At 44.5% G+C, this 22,500-nt stretch overlaps 4 protein-coding genes across 6 annotated transcripts in view; all 4 read right to left on the reverse strand.

Annotated features, from left to right (window-relative positions):
• The window catches only part of ugt5g1 (UDP glucuronosyltransferase 5 family, polypeptide G1), a 5,961-nt gene extending 751 nt beyond the window's left edge, over positions 1–5,210 (reverse strand). The window contains exons 1-4 of one of the 3 annotated variants that reach the window (XM_062516753.1): positions 5,038–5,210; positions 4,486–4,626; positions 1,666–1,815; positions 1–1,149 (exon numbers count right to left, since the gene is read on the reverse strand). The exon at positions 1–1,149 is cut by the window's left edge and continues 751 nt beyond it. In XM_062516753.1, the coding sequence (XP_062372737.1) occupies positions 1–1,149; positions 1,666–1,815; positions 4,486–4,539 (1,353 nt within the window). In that variant the 5' untranslated portion in view covers positions 4,540–4,626; positions 5,038–5,210. Of the gene's footprint in view, positions 1,150–1,665; positions 1,816–1,989; positions 2,069–4,485; positions 4,627–5,037 lie in introns of those variants that run through there. The other 2 variants (XM_062516754.1, XM_062516755.1) reach the window with 2 other exon arrangements.
• Positions 5,211–10,514: 5,304 nt separating this feature from the next.
• LOC134060140 (UDP-glucuronosyltransferase 2C1-like) lies at positions 10,515–13,297 on the reverse strand. The gene is made up of 2 exons (XM_062516756.1): positions 13,203–13,297; positions 10,515–12,113 (listed from the first exon to the last, which is right to left on the reverse strand). The coding sequence occupies exon 2, from the start codon at positions 12,110–12,112 to the stop codon at positions 10,517–10,519; it is 1,596 nt and encodes a 531-aa protein (XP_062372740.1). The 5' UTR covers position 12,113; positions 13,203–13,297; the 3' UTR covers positions 10,515–10,516.
• Positions 13,298–17,016: 3,719 nt separating this feature from the next.
• Positions 17,017–19,837, reverse strand: LOC134060373 (UDP-glucuronosyltransferase 2C1-like). The gene is made up of 2 exons (XM_062517060.1): positions 19,763–19,837; positions 17,017–18,854 (listed from the first exon to the last, which is right to left on the reverse strand). The coding sequence occupies exon 2, from the start codon at positions 18,851–18,853 to the stop codon at positions 17,258–17,260; it is 1,596 nt and encodes a 531-aa protein (XP_062373044.1). The 5' UTR covers position 18,854; positions 19,763–19,837; the 3' UTR covers positions 17,017–17,257.
• Positions 19,838–21,207: 1,370 nt separating this feature from the next.
• Positions 21,208–22,500, reverse strand: part of ponzr4 (plac8 onzin related protein 4) — a 3,540-nt gene continuing 2,247 nt past the window's right edge. The window contains exon 4 of the mRNA XM_062516817.1: positions 21,208–22,500. This exon is cut by the window's right edge and continues 412 nt beyond it. The gene's annotated coding sequence lies outside the window, so the exon portion shown is untranslated.

Genomic DNA, 22,500 nt, shown 5'->3' on the forward strand with positions numbered 1-22,500 from the left:
GGCGGTGAGGGTCGCCGTGCTGACCACGCGTGCGCCGCCGCGCACCTGGAGCCGGAGGGAGTTGTCGAACTGGTCGAAAAGGAGCGGCAGCGCCACGACGGGAACGCCGTGGTAGATGGCCTCGTACATTCCGTTGTTGCCGCCGTGCGCCACGAAGGCCCGCGTCTTGGGGTGCCCCAGCAGGTCGTTCTGGGGGAGCCAGTCCACCAGCAGGGTGTTGTTGCCCAGAGTCGACGGGCGCTCGCCGATGTAGCGCCACAGGACCTTCTGAGGGAGCTGGGCGAACGCCTCGGCGATGGCCTCGGTGATGTCCTTCGGCAGCGTGGCGATCAGAACGCCCAGGGACATCACGATGATGCCGTGCTCGCCGGAGCTCTGCACGAACGCCTCCAGCTCGTCGGGCAGCGGCCGAGGCGGCCTGCACTGGAAGCCGCCGATGTAGACCACGTTGGGCATGGTTGGGCGCGGGAAGTCGTACACAAAGTCCACCCGCATGAGCCAGATGTCGGCGCGGCGCTGCATGGACAGCAGGTCGGCGCCCGGCGGGAAGTGCCGCGCGATCAGCTCGTCGTAGACGGGCACCAGGACGTAGCGCTCGAGCAGCACGCTAGCGGCGTAGCGCACGGCGTTCTGCACGCGCTGCCACAGGGTCATGCGCGCGGGCAGGAAGGAGTTGTACACGGGCACGAAGGACGGCGGCGACGGGGCGATGGCCATGTGGGCGTCGCCCGTGTTGATCCAGCGCACGTTGTAGACGAGCGGCAGGTCCAGGTAGCTGGCGAGCAGCACGCCGGCGGGGAACGCCGGGTCGGTCAGCAGCAGGTCGAAGCGCTCCTGGCGCAGCCGGGCGGTCAGCGCGGAATCTTCCAGAATGGCGGAGATGATCTGGAGCACGGCGGCGTGGATGAGGCGCAGCGTGTGCGCCACGTCGCGCTGCTGCTCCAGGAAGTGACGCGCGGACGACATGCGCTGCACCTGCAGCGAGCGCCGCAGCAGCCCCGCGAACATCTCGGCGCTGAAGCCCTCGGACGGCGGCGGGTCCACGTTGACGGACGCGTACAGCGCCGGGTTCTCCGTGATGTACCAGCTCTGCACCGAGCGCACCACCGTCAGGGCGTGGCCTCGGCCGTGCAGCTCGCGCAGAATCACCTGCGGTGTGTGTGGTCACCCAGCCGTTAGATTGTGTTCACAAAACACCACAACATCAAGTATTCCCCAAGCCATATGCATGGATCTACACAAACTAATAATTGCTCAACATTCGCTTACAGGTGAAACTCGAAAAATTAGAATATCATGCAAAAGTTCATCTATCTCAACTTAAAAAAAATTCAACTTAAAAGGTGAAACTAATATATAGTATAGACTCATTACATGCAAAACGAGATATTTCAAGCCTTTATGTGTTATAATTTTGATGATTATGGCTTACAGCTTATGAAAACCCCAAATGCAAAATGTCAGAAAAATAGAATATTGTGAAAAATTCAAAATTGTAGACTCAAAGTGTCACACTCTAATCAGCTAATTAATCCAAACCTCCTGCAAAGGGTTCCTGAGCCTTTAGATGGTCTCTCAGTCTGGTTCAGTATTAGTTCAGATAAATGAACTTTTTCACAGTATTCTAATTTTTCGAGTTTCACCTGTACATTCGCGGAGCATCACCTGCATGTTCACCCAGTGGCTCCCGTCCTCGGGGAATACCAGGATTTTCCCGCCTCCGACGCCGCCCGGGATGGGGATGAGGATGAGAAAAGCATAGAAGACGGGCAGCGACGCGCCTTTTCCCGCAGGCACACCCATCCCAAAAGGCGCCTGAGAGAAAGAGAGAGAGAGAAAGAGAGAGAGAGAGAGAAAGAAAGAGCAAAGCACAAACAAGGGACAGCCAGCCATTAGATTGTTTTCACAAAACACCACAACATAAAGTATTCCCAAGCCATATGCATGGATCTACACAAACTAACAATTGTTCAACGTTCATATACATACCAAGAGTGGAGATAAAAAAAGAAAGACTGGAAGCACTATTGGCAGATAAGAACAGATTCCCAAGCTGCACAGTTAGCTCTATCCACTAACCAATGCATTGCGAGACATTGAGTGCATTCTCTGCTGGACAGTCACTGGCGAATGGCCAACACATTACATAAAACCCACCCAGCAGATTTCCACTGCCGGCCGTATCTTTGCCCTGCAGGCATCGTAAGTCATTTTGAAGGAATGTGTAGAAAAGCAGAGTGCAGTGGTCTGTGTAAAGGTTGTTTAAGGTTGTTGGCTAGTTACTACAGGGGCAAGACCGTATTGCCTTAGTATTTAGTTAGTTTCAGTTTTAAACATGCCCCAGTTCTTTAACATCATCAGATGGTACCTGACAACGGGATATAAAATATATCCCCCAATTTATACAAGAGTAATTACATTGTGACCTTCTGACTTAACTGCCAAACAAAAGGTATAACCAGACACTAACAACAACCTACATGGGTAAAATGTCCCAGGCCTCATAGGATACTAATGTAAACATACTGTACATCTGGGTTCCCTTATCAAAAGTTCCTATAGGACTCCAATCACATTTTGGAATCAAAATCCTATAGATTTGTAAAAAAAAAATCCACTCTGATTGGAATCCTATAGGATTGTCAATCCTTGGATTCTATTGGTTCCAAAATCTGGTTTCAATCTGATTAGAATCCTTTTTACAAATCCACTAAAGACGGTATATAAACGTGTAAAATGTAGTTTAAAGTGTAATAAAATATAGCTGTGTGTAGATGTAAAAAGGCCAGTGTGTCCTGGCTGATAGTGTGCTGGCAGCTGAAGGCCCGACTGCTGTTGATTTATAGGGCGTTGTTTGGCCCAGTTTCCCGAGCACACTCCGTTTTAGTCATTACCAACATCCTCTACTCGGCTCTGAATCGCTAAGTACCAGAATTAGCCGCGAGCACCTGACTTTGATACATATATTAGTGAAGTAGCACTCTTGTCAGCCCAAATTCTTGGCTCTTGGCATGCCATAATTAGCTGGTTTTAGGGATAATGATTTGATGAACATATCAGAAATAGCCCGTTTGGCTGAGAGTGCTTACGTTGTGCTTGCCTGAAATACAGTGCAAGGGTTAGAAAACTTTCCTTCGTGCCGCTCTCTTCATAGACTGTAATTGGACGTCTGTTCTGTGCAGACTGCTAATTCTAGTGTGGGGGGTCAGAGGAAGCATGTGCTTAGAGGATGATTGTGTCGAGAGATGTGCTGGGAGATACAGCGTTGTGTCAGTCAAGTATCAAGTATGTCTGTGTCAGTTTAAAACCAGATTATCTGCTTGACTAGAGAAAAGGAGCAATCGGTTTTGTGAGAAGCATAGTGCAGAGGATTGCGTTTTATATCCAAAATGTCCTAACCCTCGAACACGAGAAAACTATTGTCATTATATTATTATTATATCATTATTATAATCTGCTTTCATAACAGACTGCATCGTGGGAAAACTTGAATAGACTTTTTCAGTTTCATATGGGCCTTGTAACTCATAAACTATCATTCTCATCATGCTCATTTTGAGAACTGGCTTCTCCACAAAAATGGTAAAGTAACACTTGACTTGGATAGTCTGCCCCCAGAGACGTCACAGCCTCCAAAGAACGTATAATACTTTATCTTATTTTAGCACATGAATATGATTTATTCAGTTTTATTATTAGTTCACTCTGTGCAAACTAATCTTTCTACTGGCATTATGAAACACACCTGGCATTTTGATCGTAGCAGCTGATGGTGACGTATGAAAGCATAGGGTTCAGCTGGGTCAGTCAGTCACACAGGTGAGCTTTCTAAGAACCGGCTCGTATTGACGTAGTAAGGTATTCACATGACGCGACACCTCCAGATGATCTGTCAGCCGGCTACGTGTGAAACATAGGGGGCTGAAAGTGGATCTTCAGGTGTGATAACTGCGTTATCACGTAGGCCATCTACAACATATATGTTCTCTTCTGCACGTTGGCTCCTTCATAGTATAGCGTGATCTTGTATGCAAGTTACAGTATGCAAAACTTTTGCATAACCGCAGCGGGTATGTAGCCCATAGAAGGTATGTAGTGTACCTTGTCTGGGTTAAGATCCCTGAGGTCAAACTTATACTCCGGAATCCTCACCCCTACCCTACATTTGGTACGTGTACAATGACAAGGCTTCATCGCTTGGGTTTGTTTGGAGGTTATCCGGCTATCAGACCCCCAACTCTGTATCCCGCCAAGCCTGTGGTGTGCTATCACAAAGTATAATCTGTGATAAGCTGTTTTCTTTATGTAGCAGTGTAAGCATATGCAGTTGGAAGTATAGGCTTTGTGCATGCATATTTGTTTGTGTGTGTGTGTGTGTGTGTGTGTGTTTGGGGGGGGGGGGGGGGGGGGGGGGGTTGGGGGTTGGGTAAGAAGCAACACAAAGAATTTAGACTTCTGTATCATTCAGCAAGTGTGTGTACTTACATGAACTCGCTGTACAGTATCAGGAAAGGTATCAACAGAAGCATCAGACGCCATGTTTTCCCAATGAACAAGTACAACCAGTTTAGACAACAACAGACAACGATCTGCAAAAGGGCGAGGAAGGCAGTGTTGCTGTCTGACCTGAGGGACACAGAGTAGAGTATGCCAGCAGTTACATGCTGTGACATTCAAGTTCACTAAGTCAATGATTTTTACTCCCCCCCGCCATCTTAACGTTGCGTTTATGTAAAGCTGAACAATTAAAAAGCCTCTCGTTTTTTTGCCACTCTGAGACTGAAATAGGCGGGATGCCATTTAGGACCAGTCTGTCGGCTGGCCATGAGAGTTTGATATGGGTGCAAGAGGCTGTGACAAGTATCTTTCTGACATAAAAACTTGCAACTGATCCATCATCTGTTTATACACTGCATCCTTATTCGCACTGTTCACACAAACACAAACAAACAGTATTATACTTTCTCCACACTATTGGCAAAGTTATCAGAACCTATATGCTATTGAGCAGAAGTGAAAGTCACCGAGAGTTCATACCTTATTTTGGTGAGCCTCGCTCCTTATTTTCCTGACACCCCGGCAGCAGGTTCAGGAGTGGGTATTTTGCAAAACGAGCCGCAGAAGAAGTGCGAAGTGCGTCAGCTCTTTATCAGTCATCAGTTCTGCAGCCTCCGTTGGACAACGAGAGGATGGGCGCATCAGTCTGCTGGGAGCCCCTCTATCCCTCTCTCTCTCTCTTTCTCTCTCTCTCTCTATCTCACTCTCTCTCTTTCTTTATCCATGCTGAACAGGATACGCAGTTTCATTCCTTTTCTGGTAGAATGGAAATGAGAGGAACTATTTCAGTCAGGCAGTTGGTTCACAGGATGGGAAGGACCCCAGTTAACCCCAGATACTTCCTATGTGAGGGAGCGTGAAGATGAAAGGAGCCGATTTCCTAATAACCTTCCAGGAGACACAATGTCCTTGACCATGCAAAACTGTAGGCGGCATAAAACAACAGCCTTAATGTGGAGACTTTCACTCTTAAAGCAACACTAAAGAGTGTTTCATACTTTAAAATAATGTTTCCAAAATCTTTAACTCGTAACAGGGTGAATGGAGCTTCTGCTTTTCGCTTCGCCGCTCTTCTATCGGCTATAACCGCACTATGTAACTTTACCAGATCGGGTAGCGTATCTGTAGTTTGATGAAATGAGACAGAAGAAACTACAAATTTGACTTGCTTCGATGTCACAATACATAATACTTTCATAAAATCATGCAACATACTCCACAAGCGTTATGTGCTGGATAAACAAATAGCGTGCATGCCATCGTACTACAGAGCCGCTACCCGATCTGGTAAACTTACATACAGTAGTGCAGTTATAGCCGATAGTGGGCTGCGAAGCGAATGCATAAGTGCCATTCACTCTGTTACGAGTTGACGAACCACTGAAATGATTGGAAACAATATTTTAAGGGATAAAAAATTCTTTAGTGTTGCTTTAATGTCCCCCCCAATCTGCTGGTATGGTTGCAGAACTCATGCACAAACCTAGACGATCTAAATACCGGGCCTTAATAATGTATGTGTTTTTCTCACTGCCAGACACATCTTTACAATTCAGACATGCTTTGAATTTTTTAACAGTGAACATTGAACACATTGAATTTAGCATGTCTTGAGTTTTCATGGCAGTCTCAAAATCTCAAAAGCGAAACAGTTATTCCTCTGCACCCCTTTTCCTGCATTCTTGCAGCCGGTGGCATTGTGGTCCCTGGACGATTCAATTGTTTGGTTCTTTCCATGATCTCTCCCTTTTCCTCTGTACTCCCTGATAGTCAGGGGGCCTACAGTATGTATCTAATTTGGGGGCTCGTGGGAATCGCATTTTAATTTTCGGAGACTTTTTTTGGAGACTGTCTTTGTTCTATGGGTTCTTAGTATGTCTCCATTTTTTTCTTGATTTAGGTTTTAGTGACCCTAATCAAGGGTTAAATTCTGAAAAGGTAAAATTAGGCGTTTTGCCCATAAACCTCACATTTCTGGTATTGTAGCACATGGGTTGGTGCCAAAAAGCAAAGATATTCTACAAGGTGGTGTGCAAAAAAGTGGACCACATAAACAATACAACATTAAAAAAAAACAAAAAAACATTTAGGCTGATGAATGATCTCTTTAATAGTTTAATCGACTTTTACATAGCCAGCACCAGCTGAGGCCTGTGAGGCCTTCTGTAGCCTATGTATGAAGTGAAGAAAAGAAAGGGGAAAAGGATCAGATAGACAACCCAACAGGAGTGTGTGTGTGTGTGTGTGTGTGTGTGAGAGAGAGAGAGAGGCCTGGATTTCCCACTAACAGTATATAGAGTTCAGATGCAAAAGCCTCTAAATCCACTTTTTGTCAAAAATGAGATAATGATGGTGAGTGAATGCTCTTCACATATAGTGTAAGTTACTTCAATAATTTAGCTTCAAACCTCACTAAATACCATTCTCTTCCTGGTCTGAAATATTGATTTGTAGGCGAAACCCTATAGGAGCCTGATACAAAATGCTCATTTAAAAGAAAAGTGGTCAGACGGATTTAGAGGCTTTTGCATCTGAACCCTTCGGGTTGCTTACTTGGGGAGGCTGCGCTTTGTGTCTACTGCACAAGAGGCGTGATCAATGGGCATTGTTCAAATTACTCCTTACGCTTGGATAGTCCTTCAACCAATCAGACTAACTATCCGGTGCGTCTTTTGGATAAGCCAGTTTCTGATTGGAGCCAAAGGTTCCAAGATGATAGGAGATAGATGTGCAGGTTTCCAACACAGGAGATAGATGTGCAGGTTTCCAGCCTGAGCTGCCGGGCGAAATTCAAATTCACCGGAAGTTCAGGCAGGGTTTACCCAGCCTAATTAAAGTCCCATACATAGGTGCTGACCTAAGTGTGTTGACACTTTCTGTCACTTGCTGACAAGCACTTGGAATTTTCAACTAACAAGCAATCTCTTACGTTGGTGCCAGGGTGCTGTCTGCTGTACATTTCCCCTTCATCAAATTTCGTATGTATTATCTACTCCTAAACTGTGTGCTTCCTCAAACGCTTCTAGGCCTCTATGAGCCTGGAAAAGATTAATTAATGAGAAAAATGAAATGACCTTCATGGGTCCTGCATGTTTATGTTCTGTTGTTGTCTTGCTCTATACAAAGTGGCCCTGTCTGCACGTGATCAGGTGGGAACCAAGTCTGAAGACCTTGCTCAGTTTTGGAATGCAGCCAGACTTCATGTCGTGTATTGTTTATGGTGTTCTGTTTATGGCCGGAACAGGATGAGATAGTTCATGGAACAATCAGGCCTCGGCTGGGCCAGAACTAAAAATCCTTGGACAAATGCTTTGATCAGGCCTTCCTAGTTAACATGGCGATTATGCAACTCTGGGAGGTTAGCTTCTGGTTTTAGTCTATGGACTAGGAGGGGTCCACATGCACCCCCCACACACATACCACCAAACCACCAGACTTAAGTGGTATCAGAGATAATTGAAAAAGGGTTTTTAAGGATCTTTGGTGGTATTTTCTTGTAACCCTGGTTCCAGAGTTGAAGAAAACCCATGTTAACATGAAATAAACTCATTCCTTCCGTACCTAGTAGACCACTAAGTACATTTCCCATAGAAATTAATGGGATTTGATGGACAGGTGAAAATTGTGTACATAATACATTTTCGTCTGTACCATGACGGGAAAACTGATTAATCTATACTGTATACATCAGTAAAAGATAAGGAGCTATCACTTAAACGTCAGCAGAGACTAAAGAAGCAAGGGGGACGAACATGTGACGTAGGCATGTAGTCTTACCGAGTCTGACCTATGGCAACGCTTTACTCTCTCTGACCTATGTCACTTTAATTCAATTTTCTTGAATTTCCCCTTGGGGATCAATAAAGTATCTATCTATCTATCTATCTATCTTTAGCATTGATTTCTGAAAAACGTTGATTACTCAGCCGATATGACAGTTACGATGTTATAACGCCAATCTCACAATGTTGTCATACTCCGAAAATAGAAAAGGTTCGAACAAAGGCTTAAAACGCTTCAGCTGTAACATTATTTGATGTCAAAAGTGGCGCTTACGCCCCATAGGATTCAATGGAATGGCTAGCTGGGACTGGTCTCCTATTTACCATGGCGTCGGCCATACTGTCAACGCTCTCCGAACGTTCGCCTGCCCTCTTGACTGTATACAGCATATTGTATTTCCTGCAAGCTTAGACCCTCAGGATGTGATCTAACATGACATGAGACATGCCACCCTCCTCATTAGTATATTGGGGGTGGGGTGCATGTGGAAACCCACTCTTCTATAATTACATACATTACCCATGTAAGAGGAACATGCAGGCATGTCATGTTCACCAGGGAAGAACATATTGTGAATCTTCACTATATATACTGTATGTATTGAGAATATAGAAGAGAACTGCATGAAACAGATGCCAGCTAGCTAGCTGTGTATGTAGAACTTTAGTAAGCCTCACTCCCCGACACCCCAAGAGTGCTGCTGGCATGAAAGCTAGCAGCCTGGGCATTTAGCTCGATTGTCAGCACACTCGACTCTCGATCTGAGGTGCGTTAGATCCGAGATGAGATTGTGGATTCATGTCCAGGTGTGTGCAGGGCTAAAACCGCGCAGTTCAACACAACGCAGGTTACAAATAGCTGTGCCAAAGCTCCTGTATTTACACATTTCAAATTTGCCTCAACAGAAGTGAGCAGACTGCTTGTTTGGTGAGTGTTTAGTCAGGTTCATGAAAGGTCAAGGATGGTGCAGGAGTCGACTACACAGCCAGGCGTCCATGCGCACACCCCTGTTCAATTCCTGAACCAGGACGACAGGAAATGGGGAGGCTGAGAATAAATTACCTGACAGCGTTTGATCCTTTAGGCATGATCCAAACTGGTCACACTCCTCCCAAAACTTCCATTTTAGAAAGGCAGTTTAAGAAAAAAAGAAAAAAAGTGTGAATGTGTGGACGGGGCATAAGATAAGAGCAGGAGCAGATATTTTGGGGGCAGAAGTAAACAATGAGCACAGGGGTGGGGGCGTTCGAGGGGCTGCACCCAACTGGCATGGATGCAGTGCTGACTGATCGCCATTGTGCTCTTGTTCACAGACAGACCTGGTTCTCAGTAGCGAAAACATCCTCCCCGAATAGAAGGAATAAAACAATGAAATCTAAAACAAATCTGCTGAAATCCCAGCAGGAAGGGTGGGGGAGAAAAAAAAGGTGGAAAAAGAAAGCGTGCCTCCCAACCAGTTAACCAAAAATGCAGGAAATACTGGTTTGACTTTCATCGAAAAAGTCACTAGAGATCAGACCAGACAGATACTGTAGATAAACCAATAGACAAAGTCACAGCATGCTTATTACTGTTAGTGTCAACAACACACAAATTGTGCTTAAGAATAGTTCAGGGGGGAAACAACATCCAGAAAAACAAATAATTGCATCATTTTGCACAGTTTTAGTATTATTCAGTAGTAAACCACAGACTAAACTAACACATAACGGTGAGATTTTATGCACGGTTGTTCTATCATTGTTATGATGGGAGAGTTTGTCGTGTGAAATAAGAGGGTCAGCATTTACAGGTCAGTGTGTGTGTGTGTGTGTGTGTGTGTGTACAGTATATGTGTTTGGTATTGCATGGTGTGTTTCCTTTAACTGGTGGACAGGGAGACAAAACACAAACTTGCTACCAGGGTTCAAAATTATTTTGTTATACACTGTTACAAAATGATATTATTAGTTATGGGCCAAAACTGTAAACCATTTTATTTGAGTTTTTTCATGTATTTATTTTTAAGTAAAACGATTAGTATTAGGCACAGGTTGTCAAACTTCATTTGACTTCATTCGCAATGTTAAGTAACAGGCATGGTCCTTAGGGTTGGGAACAGCTTTAGGTCAGTTTGTTGAGGAGAAGTTAAGAGGTTGGTTTGCTTCAGTTGCATTTACAGTATATTATTTGTTCGTCACTCAACCTTGGTCTTCCGTCTGCAAACCAAGCGCAACATAAACCTGCAGACAGTGATGAACACCCAAACACTGAAGCAGAATAAAGCCAGAAGCAGCAGAATGACATCCACACTGTGGTAGATATACCAGGGAAGGTGGTGGCCCTCTGAGCGCAAATGCCCTGCTCCCTTGTTCCGCAAGACATATTCGATCCAGTAGGTGGCGCTATCGAGTGGCTCTATCGGGCGATCCCTGTGCAGGCGCGACAGCCTCTGCATTGTCTCCCGGTAGGAAGGGTTCTCCAGAACGTCCTGCAACGCCTCCTTGAATTCGGCAAGGGTCAGCGACGTGACCTCTAAGACTCGTGCCGCCCCTCGCACCTGGAGCCGAAGGACGTTGTCGAACTGGTCAAAGAGCAGCGGCAGCCCCACAATGGGCACGCCGTGGTAGATGGCCTCGTACATTCCGTTTGTGCCGCCGTGCGCCACGAACGCCCGCGTCTTGGGGTGCCCCAGGAGGTCGTTCTGCGGGAACCAGTCCACCAGCAGGGTGTTGTTGCCCAGAGTTGACGGTCGCTCGCCAATGTACCTCCACACAAACTTTTGGGGGAGCTGGGCAAAAACTGCTGCGATCGTCTCCGTCACGTCTTTGGGGAGCGCTGCAATTAGGGTCCCCAGAGACATGATCACGACCCCGTGCTCTCCCGAGCTCTGCATGAAGGCCTCCAAGTCCTCAGGCAAAGGCTTCGCTGGGCGACACTGGAACCCACCGATATAGACCACGTTAGGCATCGTGGGCCGGGGGAACTCGAAGACAAAGTCCGCCCTGACAAGCCACAAGTCCGCCGCGAGCTGGATGGACAACAGGTCTGTTCCTGGCGGGAAGTAGGCGTCAAACACTTCACGGAAAGCCGGCTCCATGATGAGATAATACTGCAACGACTGGCTGATGTGCACCAACATGTTCAGGGTCCGCTCGAAGAAGTCCATTTTGTCGCTCAGCTCGGAGCCGGTGACGGGGACGTAGGAGAGCGGGGAGGGGGCGAAGGTGAAGTGGCTGTCTCCCATGTTTATCGAGCGCACGTTGAAGACCATCGGAAGGTTGAGGCGTCGGCCGAGAAAGACCCCCATAGGCAGGCCAGGGTCCGTGAGCATCAGGTCAAATTTGGTGTCCCTCATCTTGGCCATGAAGGCGTGATCCTCGAACATGAGCTTGACGGATCTGGTGAGAGTGTCGTGCTCATCAATCGTCACTCTACCCATGTCTGCTTGAGTGTAGATGGTGCGGAGGAGACGGCTGGACTTCCGGTACTCTAGGTGGCGCCGTAGCATTGTATCATAGAAGCTCAGGTCAAACTCGTCCTCCAGAGACTTCACTGAGATGGAAGTGTACATGGGGGACTTCTCCGGGATGTACCAGCTTTTCGGCGAGCGTATGACTGTCAGGTTGTGACCTCGGGAGTGAAGCTCTTTCAGAATCACCGCCATGTTCACCCAGTGGCTGCCATCCACAGGAACCACAAGAATGTTGCTCTTGGGGTGGCATTCTCCAGGCAGAGTAAATAATCCACATACTGTCAGTGGAAAAAGGGCTGTCACACTTCTCCAGACCATCCTAGAGGAAAAAATCAGAACATAGCTGAATGTTACTAATGAAAAAGTAGCTGACATTTCTGAAGTCGGGCTTGGGCCGGAACAGGTCATATGTAAAAAAAAACACTGAAGTAATTTGGTCATATCGTCCCAATGTTCGGACTTTACTTTTTCATTTGTTTCACTTTCCAGCAACTAGAATTAACTCAGATAATTTAACTTAAATTAACTTGGATGTGCAGGCCTTTAGGCCTAAGACAAAACATAATTGGTATCTGCTACTACATTTATATGTAGGTATGCTAAACAGAAAAAGCACAAAGGAAAGGAGTTTCAAGTTCATGAGCTGAGCTAACTCTCCAAATGTCCACTCTTAGATAGAAGCTCCAGAAGTTCCTTTTATACCCTCAACTCAATAGAACACATTTGGGATGAATTAGAACGGATCCTGAGAGCCAGTCGCCTCGTCCAAGTGACCATACAAATGCACTTCTGAAAGAATGGTCAAAAAAGCTCATAAACACACTCCTAAACCTTGTGGAAGAGTTGAAGCTGTTATAGCTGCAAAGGGTGGACCGACGTCATCTTAAACCCTATGGATTAAGGATGGGATGTGACCTAAGTTCATATTTGAGTCAAGGCAGGTGAGCGAATACCTTTGGCAGGCAATATAATGTATCTCTTTCCCAAAAAGCTCTTTGTTGATGTTGGCTGCTGAATGAATGGGGTTGAAGTGAATGCTAACTCATGGCTACATATTAGCGCCAGACTCTCCCGTAGGTGATACGCTCTCACAGGGGAGCTACACCAGACGCATAACTGAAGCGTTCCGTTCGCGACGCGTATGTCGTAGCCGGTCGCAGCAGTTAATTATCACTGTAGTCAATGGAAGTAGCTACACCAGACGCAACAGTGGCGCGTACATTCGAAAAAATAGACCCATCTTCTAAAATGGATTTTACGCGTCGTGAACACAACGCTTTAGTTACGTGTCTGGTGTAGCTCCCCTGTCAGAATGTTTACCCAGCCCTTGGTTAGAAGCTCTAGAAATTCCTTGTGTGTCTCTCCCCAAAAAAGCTCTTTTTAAATTAAGTCAAATTCCACCACTCACCTAATTGTTGCGTCCTGAAACCACAAAAGCACACAATCCGTACTCTGTCTGGTCTGTCCACATGTCCACGTGATGTGTGTTTCCACGAGAGCAAGGTTCACCAGATCGGCAGCAGTATCTGTAAAGGTGAACAGAGTTCATGACAATTATATGTCCAACAGGGTCAAACTAGACAGACGTGCCAATTTTACCACTGCCTCGTCTCCATGGTTATTATAGTTCATAGCAGGCTCGGACTGGCCATCTGTGCAGTCGGGCAAATGCCCGGTGGGCCGGTGCACATGTGGGCCGGTGGACTCCGAGATTCTTTTTTTTTTTTATGGCAAAACGTTTAAGTTATTTATTTGCGGCCCGTCATGTATAAATTGCTGTAGCCTAACATCATTGCTATGTAGTCCGCTGACAATTACGGCGGGGTTGGTGCTTCTTTCATTCATAGGCTATCACTCATTGCAAACTTTGTCCGTTATCTAGTGGATTTCATTGAAAGTGAAAGCAGACGGGTTGATCTGCGTTCTGCAAGTGTTCGATGTGTGTGATGCACTAGGCTATTTGTTTCTTAGCAGAAGCCATGAAACGGTAAAGGTCAAATTATTTATTTAAAAATACATAATTTAGGAAGTTGTTGTTTTTTTGTTGGCTTTGCTTGCGTTCGCGTCCAGTTTTACTTGTCAGGATTTTCCGATAATGACTGCAATCTCGTGATGCTGATAGCCTATATTGACTTATTTTCTGTGCGTGTAAACTATAGTGTAGGCTACTGTGCTTGAAACTGTGCCAGACTAGCTTAGGCCTACTGGTTTTCATCATTTTAACCACAAAGCCTGTCTACAGGTATACTAAATTGTTTAGCACCTTGTCATTTCGCGTTTGTCCAGCCGTTCACCTCCGTGCGGTGCGCCCCATGTCTTTCAAAACATATTTCGGGATAGTAGTAGTAGGCTACTATGCGAAAACGTATGATGATAGTAGGCTACTAAGAGATTAACACTTGCTGGCATGCTTGGCAAACATCAGTCTTGTACATAATATTGAGATAAAGTTTTTAGTGGAAAAGTAGCCTATTTAAAGGCACAGTCTGCATTTTAATCCTATAGCTCTCCATCAGTGTGTGCGCAATTGTAAAACTATGATGCCTAGACTACACAATCCTGCCATAGTAGCCTACAGTATAACAGGCCTACGATTTATTGTAGGAGAGGTGTAGGACATGTTACTGTGGAAGGAGAGGGAGTGGTGCAATTTGATTTTCTATGGAACTTAAATAAATATCAACAACCTTCAAGCAACCTCTTTAATCAGCATCAATATCAATAGGCCTATATGGTTCACTATAGGCTATTGTACAAGACTAGAGGACTGTAAGGGGGCAGGCTACATATTATCATCAAGTAGGCCTATACTAAATAATGTAGTCAAAATTAGAACTTTATGTTTGATAGTCTTGTACATAATATTGAGATAAAGTTTTTAGTGGAAAAAATAATGTAGTCAAAATTAGAACTTTATGTTTGATAGTCTTGTACATAATATTGAGTCAAAATTAGAACTTTATGTTTGATAGTCTTGTACATAATATTGAGATAAAGTTTTTAGTGGAAAAAATAATGTAGTCAAAATTAGAACTTTATGTTTGATAGTCTTGTACATAATATTGAGATAAAGTTTTTAGTGGAAAAGTAGCCTATTTAAAGGCACAGTCTGCATTTTAATCCTATAGCTCTCCATCAGTGTGTGCGCAATTGTAAAACTATGATGCCTAGACTACACAATCCTGCCATAGTAGCCTACAGTATAACAGGCCTACGATTTATTGTAGGAGAGGTGTAGGACATGTTACTGTGGAAGGAGAGGGAGTGGTGCAATTTGATTTTCTATGGAACTTAAATAAATATCAACAACCTTCAAGCAACCTCTTTAATCAGCATCAATATCAATAGGCCTATATGGTTCACTATAGGCTATTGTACAAGACTAGAGGACTGTAAGGGGGCAGGCTACATATTATCATCAAGTAGGCCTATACTAAATAATGTAGTCAAAATTAGAACTTTATGTTGGTTTAAGTTCAAACAAAACATGTCATGAACTGAGAAAATCCATGGTTCTACATCATTGTTGGCAAAATGATCATGATAGCCTATATATTTCAGCCATATCTGGTTTAGAGTAGGCCTAGCTACTTTGCTCCATTATAAATGAGTTTTCTTTAGGCCTTATAGACTATATTGTAATATGCTATAATGTTTAAAACATGTAGGCCTATCTCAATTTATCAATAATTCTCATAAAAGTCATCAGATGTCGTCATTTAAGGGGTTATTTTTAAAAAATTTCTCCCGGGGAGGCATGCCCAGTGCACAGTGGCCAACACTATAATACCTGAACTATACACTACAGTATACACTATAGCAGCGGTTCACAAACTTTCCCCCCCACGCCCACCTCCTACATCCTTATTTGGCGCGGCGGGGGGGGGCCCATTGGGGATTGGGGGGTCGTCGGTCCAGTGGTGGGCCGGTCCAGGAGAAAAATGCCAGGGCCCAATTTTGTTCCCAGTCCGACCCTGGTTCATAGCAAGAGCAAACTATTCCACCCACAAGCCAGTGGCTTAAAAAAAAGTTTCAGAAGGCCAAAACACCCACATTTGTCAGATACACACGCTACATTGTTACACTCTTTTAACTTGACTGACAAGGCCAGACATTATTTCTGTATATTGCATGCCTGTTCAGAGTTTGTTGTTCAGGACACGTTGTCTTTTATCTAATTCTACCATATACTTCCTTGGATGTGGCGCACATGAACTTTAGGCTACTTGTTGTACATCAACTGCTGTTGAACAGTGTTTTGCAGTTCTATATAGGCTAGTTTAACACATATATTTTGTTTAGTCTTTCTTTCTTTTTTTGTTTTGTCAATTTTACAATTTTTATATTTTTTATTGATCTATTTAGCAGAATAAACCCCTTGAGGTTAATCGTCTTGTTTCCAAGGGGGTTGTTTACTATTTCACCAGACTCTGGGTACTCACCATTTGGAAATGTTTGGGAAATGTCCTAATTCCTTAGCATCGTATGGGTGTAGGCTTTGCAATAACTTTTAAACCACTGGTCCTACCTAACCAATCAGTTTGATTCCTAATGTTACTTTCTAATTTAGAGTTGCCTACACACTTTATCAGACTGATAATAAACCGTACCGTCAGTAGGGAAGCAATTTTACCTTTGCTGTATTTAAATTTTACAGTACCATGCCATTACACCACTAAGCTAAATACATAAACACCGACGGAATCCCGACGGAATTACGGATCACTCCCAAAATGTAATCGTCTCTTGGGTTATGTCCGACCTTCCCTGAAAATCTCATCGAAATCCATCCATTACTTTTTGAGTTATCTTGCTATCAAACAGACAGACAAACAAACAGACAGACAGACAAACGCTGACCGGTCCCCGATAAAAACATATACCTCCTTGGCAGAGGTAAATAACACCTTCTTGATTGCACATAAAGAATCCTTGTGCTCTTGTTCACAGACAGACCTGGTTCTCAGCAGCGAAAACATCCTCCCCGAATAGAAGGAATAAAACAATGAAATCTAAAACAAATCTGCTGAAATCCCAGCAGGAAGGGTGGGGGAGAAAAAAAAGGTGGAAAAGAAAGCGTGCCTCCCAACCAGTTAACCAAAAATGCAGGAAATACTGGTTTGAATTTCATCGAAAAAGTCACTAGAGATCAGACCAGACAGATACTGTAGATAAACCAATAGACAAAGTCATGGCATGCTTATTACTGTTAGTGTCAACAACACACAAATTGTGCTTAAGAATAGTTCAGGGGGGAAACAACATCCAGAAAAACAAATAATTGCATCATTTTGCACAGTTTTAATATTATTCAGTAGTAAACCACAGACTAAACTCATAACGGTGAGATTTTATGCACATTACATTTTGAATGTAGAATTAATTCCGTTTGCATTCTTAAACATTACATTTTGAATATGTAATTCAGAAAATTCAAAAACATTCCGCAGTGCCTTTCGTTTGTCACTCAACCTTGGTCTTCCGTCTGCAAACCAAGCGCAACATAAACCTGCAGACAGTGATGAACACCCAAACACTGAAGCAGAATAAAGCCAGAAGCAGCAGAATGACATCCACACTGTGGTAGATGTACCAGGGAAGGTGGTGGCCCTCTGAGCGTAAATGCCCTGCTCCCTTGTTCCGCAAGACATATTCGATCCAGTAGGTGGCGCTATCGAGTGGCTCTATCGGGCGATCCCTGTGCAGGCGCGACAGCCTCTGCATTGTCTCCCGGTAGGAAGGGTTCTCCAGAACGCCCTGCAACGCCTCCTTGAATTCGGCAAGGGTCAGCGACGTGACCTCTAAGACTCGTGCCGCCCCTCGCACCTGGAGCCGAAGGACGTTGTCGAACTGGTCAAAGAGCAGCGGCAGCCCCACAATGGGGACGCCGTGGTAGATGGCCTCGTACATTCCGTTTGTGCCGCCGTGCGCCACGAACGCCCGCGTCTTGGGGTGCCCTAGGAGGTCGTTCTGCGGGAACCAGTCCACCAGCAGGGTGTTGTTGCCCAGAGTCGACGGTCGCTCGCCAATGTACCTCCACACAAACTTTTGGGGGAGCTGGGCAAAAACTGCTGCGATCGTCTCCGTCACTTCTTTGGGGAGCGCTGCAATTAGGGTTCCCAGAGACATGATCACGACCCCGTGCTCTCCCGAGCTCTGCATGAAGGCCTCCAAGTCCTCAGGCAAAGGCTTCGCTGGGCGACACTGGAACCCACCGATATAGACCACGTTGGGCATCGTCGGCCGGGGGAACTCGAAGACAAAGTCCGCCCTGACCAGCCACAAGTCCGCCGCGAGCTCAATGGACAACAGGTCTGTTCCTGGCGGGAAGTAGGCGTCAAACAGTTCACGGTAAGCCGGCTCCATGATGAGATAATACTGCAACGACTGGCTGATGTGCACCAACATGTTCAGGGTCCGCTCGAAGAAGTCCATTTTGTCGCTCAGCTCGGAGCCGGTGACGGGGACGTAGGAGAGCGGGGAGGGGGCGAAGGTGAAGTGGCTGTCTCCCATGTTTATCCAGCGAACGTTGAAGACCATCGGAAGGTTGAGGCGTCGGCCGAGAAAGACCCCCATAGGCAGGCCAGGGTCCGTGAGCATCAGGTCAAATTTAGTGTCCCTCATCTTGGCCATGAAGGCGTGATCCTCGAACATGAGCTTGACGGATCTAGCGAGAGTGTCGTGCCCATCAATCATCATTCTACCCATGTCTGCTTGAGTGTAGATGGTGCGCAGGAGACGGCTGGACTTCCGGTACTCTAGGTGGCGCCGTAGCATTGTATCATAGTAGCTCAGGTCAAACTCGTCCTCCAGAGACTTCACTGAGATGGAGGTGTAGAAGGGGGACTTCTCCGGGATGTACCAGCTTTTCGGCGAGCGTATGACTGTCAGGTTGTGACCTCGGGAGTGAAGCTCTTTCAGAATCACCGCCATGTTCACCCAGTGGCTGCCATCCACAGGAACCACAAGAATGTTGCTCTTGGAGTGGCATTCTCCAGGCAGAGTAAATAATCCACATAGTGTCAGTGGAATAAGGGCTGTCACACTTCTCCAGACCATCCTAGAGGAAAAAATCAGAATATAGCTGAATGTTGATGACTAATGAAAAAGTAGCTGACATTTCTGAAGTCGGGCTTGGGCCGGAACAGGTCATATGCAAAAAAAAAACACTGAAGTAATTTGGTCATATCGTCCCAATGTTCGGACTTTACTTTTTCATTTGTTTCACTTTCCAGCAACTAGAATTAACTAAATTAATAATTTAACCTAAATTAACTTGGATGTGCAGGCCTTTAGGCCTAAGACAAAACATAATTGGAATCTGCTACTACACTTATATGTAGGTATGCTAAACAGAAAAAGCACAAAGTAAAGGAGTTTCAAAAGCTTAGACTGGTTCATGCAAACTCTGCCTCAATCAAATTCATGAGCTGAGCTAACTCTCCAAATATCCTCCCTTAGATAGAAGCTCCAGAAGTTCCTTATATACCTTCAACTCAATAGAACACATTTGGGATGAATTAGAACGGATCCTGAGAGCCAGTCGCCTCGTCCAAGAGACCTCACAAATGCACTTCTAAAAGAATGGTCATAAAAGCCCATAAACACACTCCTAAACCTTGTGGAAGAGTTGAAGCTGTTATAGCTGCAAAGGGTGGACCGACGTCAGCTTAAACCCTATGGATTAAGGATGGGATATGACCTAAATTCATATTTGAGTCAAGGCAGGTGAGCGAATACTTTTGGCAATATAGTGTATCTCTTTCCCAAAAAGCTCTTTGTTTATGTTGGCTGCTGAATGAATGGGGTTGAAGTGAATGCTAACTCATGGCCACATATTAGCCCCAGACTCTCCCGTAGGTGATACGCTCTCAGAATGTTTTTTCTGAATGAATTTTTAAATGATTGCTGTCGAATCCCCCCCCCCCCAAAAAAAAAACATTAACTGATGCAGTTTTAACCACTCACCTAATTGTTGCGTCCTGAAACCACAAAAACACACAATCCGTACTCTGTCTGGTCTGTCCACATGTGTCCACGTTATGTGTGTTTCTACGAGGGCAAGGTTCACCAGATCGGCAGCCCTATCTGTAAAGGTGAACAGAGTTCATGACAATTACATGTCCAACAGGGTCAAACTAGACAGACGTGCCAATTTTACCACTGCCTCGTCTCCATGGTTATTATAGTTCATAGCAAGAGCAAACTGTCATATTCCACCCACAAGCCAGTGGCTTAAAAAAAAGTTGCAGAAGGGCAAAACACCCACATTTGTCAGATACACATGCCACATTCTTGCACGTTTTTAACTTGACTGACAAGGCCAGACATTATTTCAGTATATTGCATGCCTGTTCAGAGTTTGTTGTTCAGGACACGTTGTCCTTTAACAAATTCTACCATTTACTTCCTTGGATGTGGCACATATGAACTTAACTTGTTGAACATCAACTGCTGTTAAACAGTGTTGTGCAGTTCTATATAATTTATTTTGTTTATTCTTTCTTTCTTTTTTTGTTTTATCAATTTTAATTTTTTTTAAAATGTATTTATCTATTTAGCAGAATAAACCCCTTGAGGTTATCGTCTTGTTTCCAAGGGGCTTGTTTACTATTTCACCAGACTCAGTCATTTTGTGAAGAGAGTCTGGGTACTCACCATTTGAAAATGTTTGGGAAATGTCCTAATTTCCTACGACCAAACACCTCCATGTTTTCCCTATTAAAATATGAGTAGTCACATGACCAAGTATGATGAGACAAAATAAAACGTGGTACATTTCTAAGCGGGTAAGAGGGATAACTATGTCGTATGGCGGAATAACACTTGGGAGCACTTCGACTCGGCGCAGTAATATCATCACTCTTGCACTTTCAGTTTCACTTTGGAGTGAGGATATTACTGCGCCGAGTCGAAGAGCTCCCAAGTGTTATTCCGCGCTATCAAAGTAGCACCGCGCGCCAGAGCCAGTGAGTGCACGCATTGAAACATGAGATGTATGTATCAACTCGTCTTAGTTAAGGGAATAACGTAGTTTAATATGAAAAAAAAGGTGAAGTGTTCCTTTAACAGACTGATAATAAACCGTACCATCAGTAGGGAAACAATGTATTTTACTGTTGCAAATTGTACGCATTCCTCCAAATGTATGATTTTTTTGGTAGCAGGTGTTGCTAATACCTATTTACAACTACTGCTTTCAGTTTCAAAACTGAACAGAAACGCTCTTGTCGCTGATTGGCCCACAACCCTGGTGGCTGAGGGAAATGTAAGCCAGACTAGTATCTCAGTGAGATAGAATTAAGCGAAGGTACTTCGTGGGCAGGACCAGCCAACAAGTCAACAATTTGAGCAGTAGGCCTATTGCCTCTGTGATAATCTCAACTACTACAGAACCATTAACACCTTCTTGATTGCACATAAAGAATCTTTTATTTAACAACAAAACAACAAACAAAATCACAAAGCAAGCTCACAATAAATACAGTGCATGTAGCAACTTGGCTTACCACAAATCAGAAAAACAAACAAACAAACAAAACATGCACAGGTCATCTCAAGGGATTCAAGTCAAGTCAAGCCACAGTGATGAATACATACTAACAAACATCAGTAACTAACTGACTAGAGTTTAATTTCTCTCCATTGTTTGTCATGTTGCTTTGATACCACTATGAGCTAATGCATAGCTGCTTAAGTATGGCTAATTTGCCAGTGCAGACTAATGCGCGTCATTCTCTTCCACTCCTGTTCATGAACCGAACAGCGGAAGCTTAGAGTCACGCGAGGGTCACTATGCATTATGAGTGTAAAAATAATTTGTTGGCATCTGAAACGGTTGCAATGATTATATAGCAAACAAGATGAAGGTATTCAGGGCGAGAAAGAAGATAGAAATATAGTTAAGGAAGTGAAGGAAGGATATACTACATGTTGTAGAAGTAGATTCTGTTTTTTGTTTTTAAAATGTATAATAAGTACATAGTCCTTCTGTTTAAAACGGTAGCCTATGTCTATGCATGCAGCAAAAATAAAGTAGCCTCTACATTACATTGACAAAGAGTTTGGAGATGGTCAGTGTAATATTTCAATTAAAGAGGCTATGTGTAGTTTTTATGTATCTTCAATATTACCTAGAAATAGGTCTTATTTGCTGCCCAGATAGCCACTAACGTTAGCCACTAACATTAGCATGCTAACCAGCCAGCCCTGGACTCTCTCTTGTAGCACCATTTTGTATCTCAGTAATGGTACTGTATCGGATATTTACAATGCCAGTCAAAGAAAGGAAGTATCATAAGAAACTTAATGGTGAGTTGAAGGTAACTTGAATTTTACAAAAATCTTCACATGGCCCCTTTAAGTTGAACAACAGAATTCTACAGAATTCAGAATTCTGTATGGCTACAGAATGCCACAGACAGTAACGTGGCTACAGACGGTCCCTTTAAGAAGTCACCAGTCTTCAAGCATGAGCAGTGGGATCAGACCATAGCACCTTCATTCCTTGGCCCCTTCTCTGACTAATGGCTGATCGAGCAGCAGTGATTGGCTGGCCTTCAGGTGCGTTGGAATGCTAAGGTAGCTGATAGGAGATCAGCAGTTGTGACAGGAGAGAACAGTTGATTGATGGTGACAGTGATGGCGATGATGACAGTAAAGATGTGATGGTCAATAAGAGTTCTTAGGAGGGTGGAATATTCACA

This window comes from Sardina pilchardus, chromosome 16 (genome assembly GCF_963854185.1).
Source record: "Sardina pilchardus chromosome 16, fSarPil1.1, whole genome shotgun sequence".
NCBI classification, from domain to species: domain Eukaryota; kingdom Metazoa; phylum Chordata; class Actinopteri; order Clupeiformes; family Clupeidae; genus Sardina; species Sardina pilchardus.

Excerpts from the sequence above, each read along its gene's own strand:
- LOC134060140 (XM_062516756.1), bottom strand. The coding sequence starts at position 12,112 with ATGGTCTGGAGAAGTGTGACAGCCCTTTTTCCACTGACAGTATGTGGA.
- LOC134060373 (XM_062517060.1), bottom strand. The coding sequence starts at position 18,853 with ATGGTCTGGAGAAGTGTGACAGCCCTTATTCCACTGACACTATGTGGA.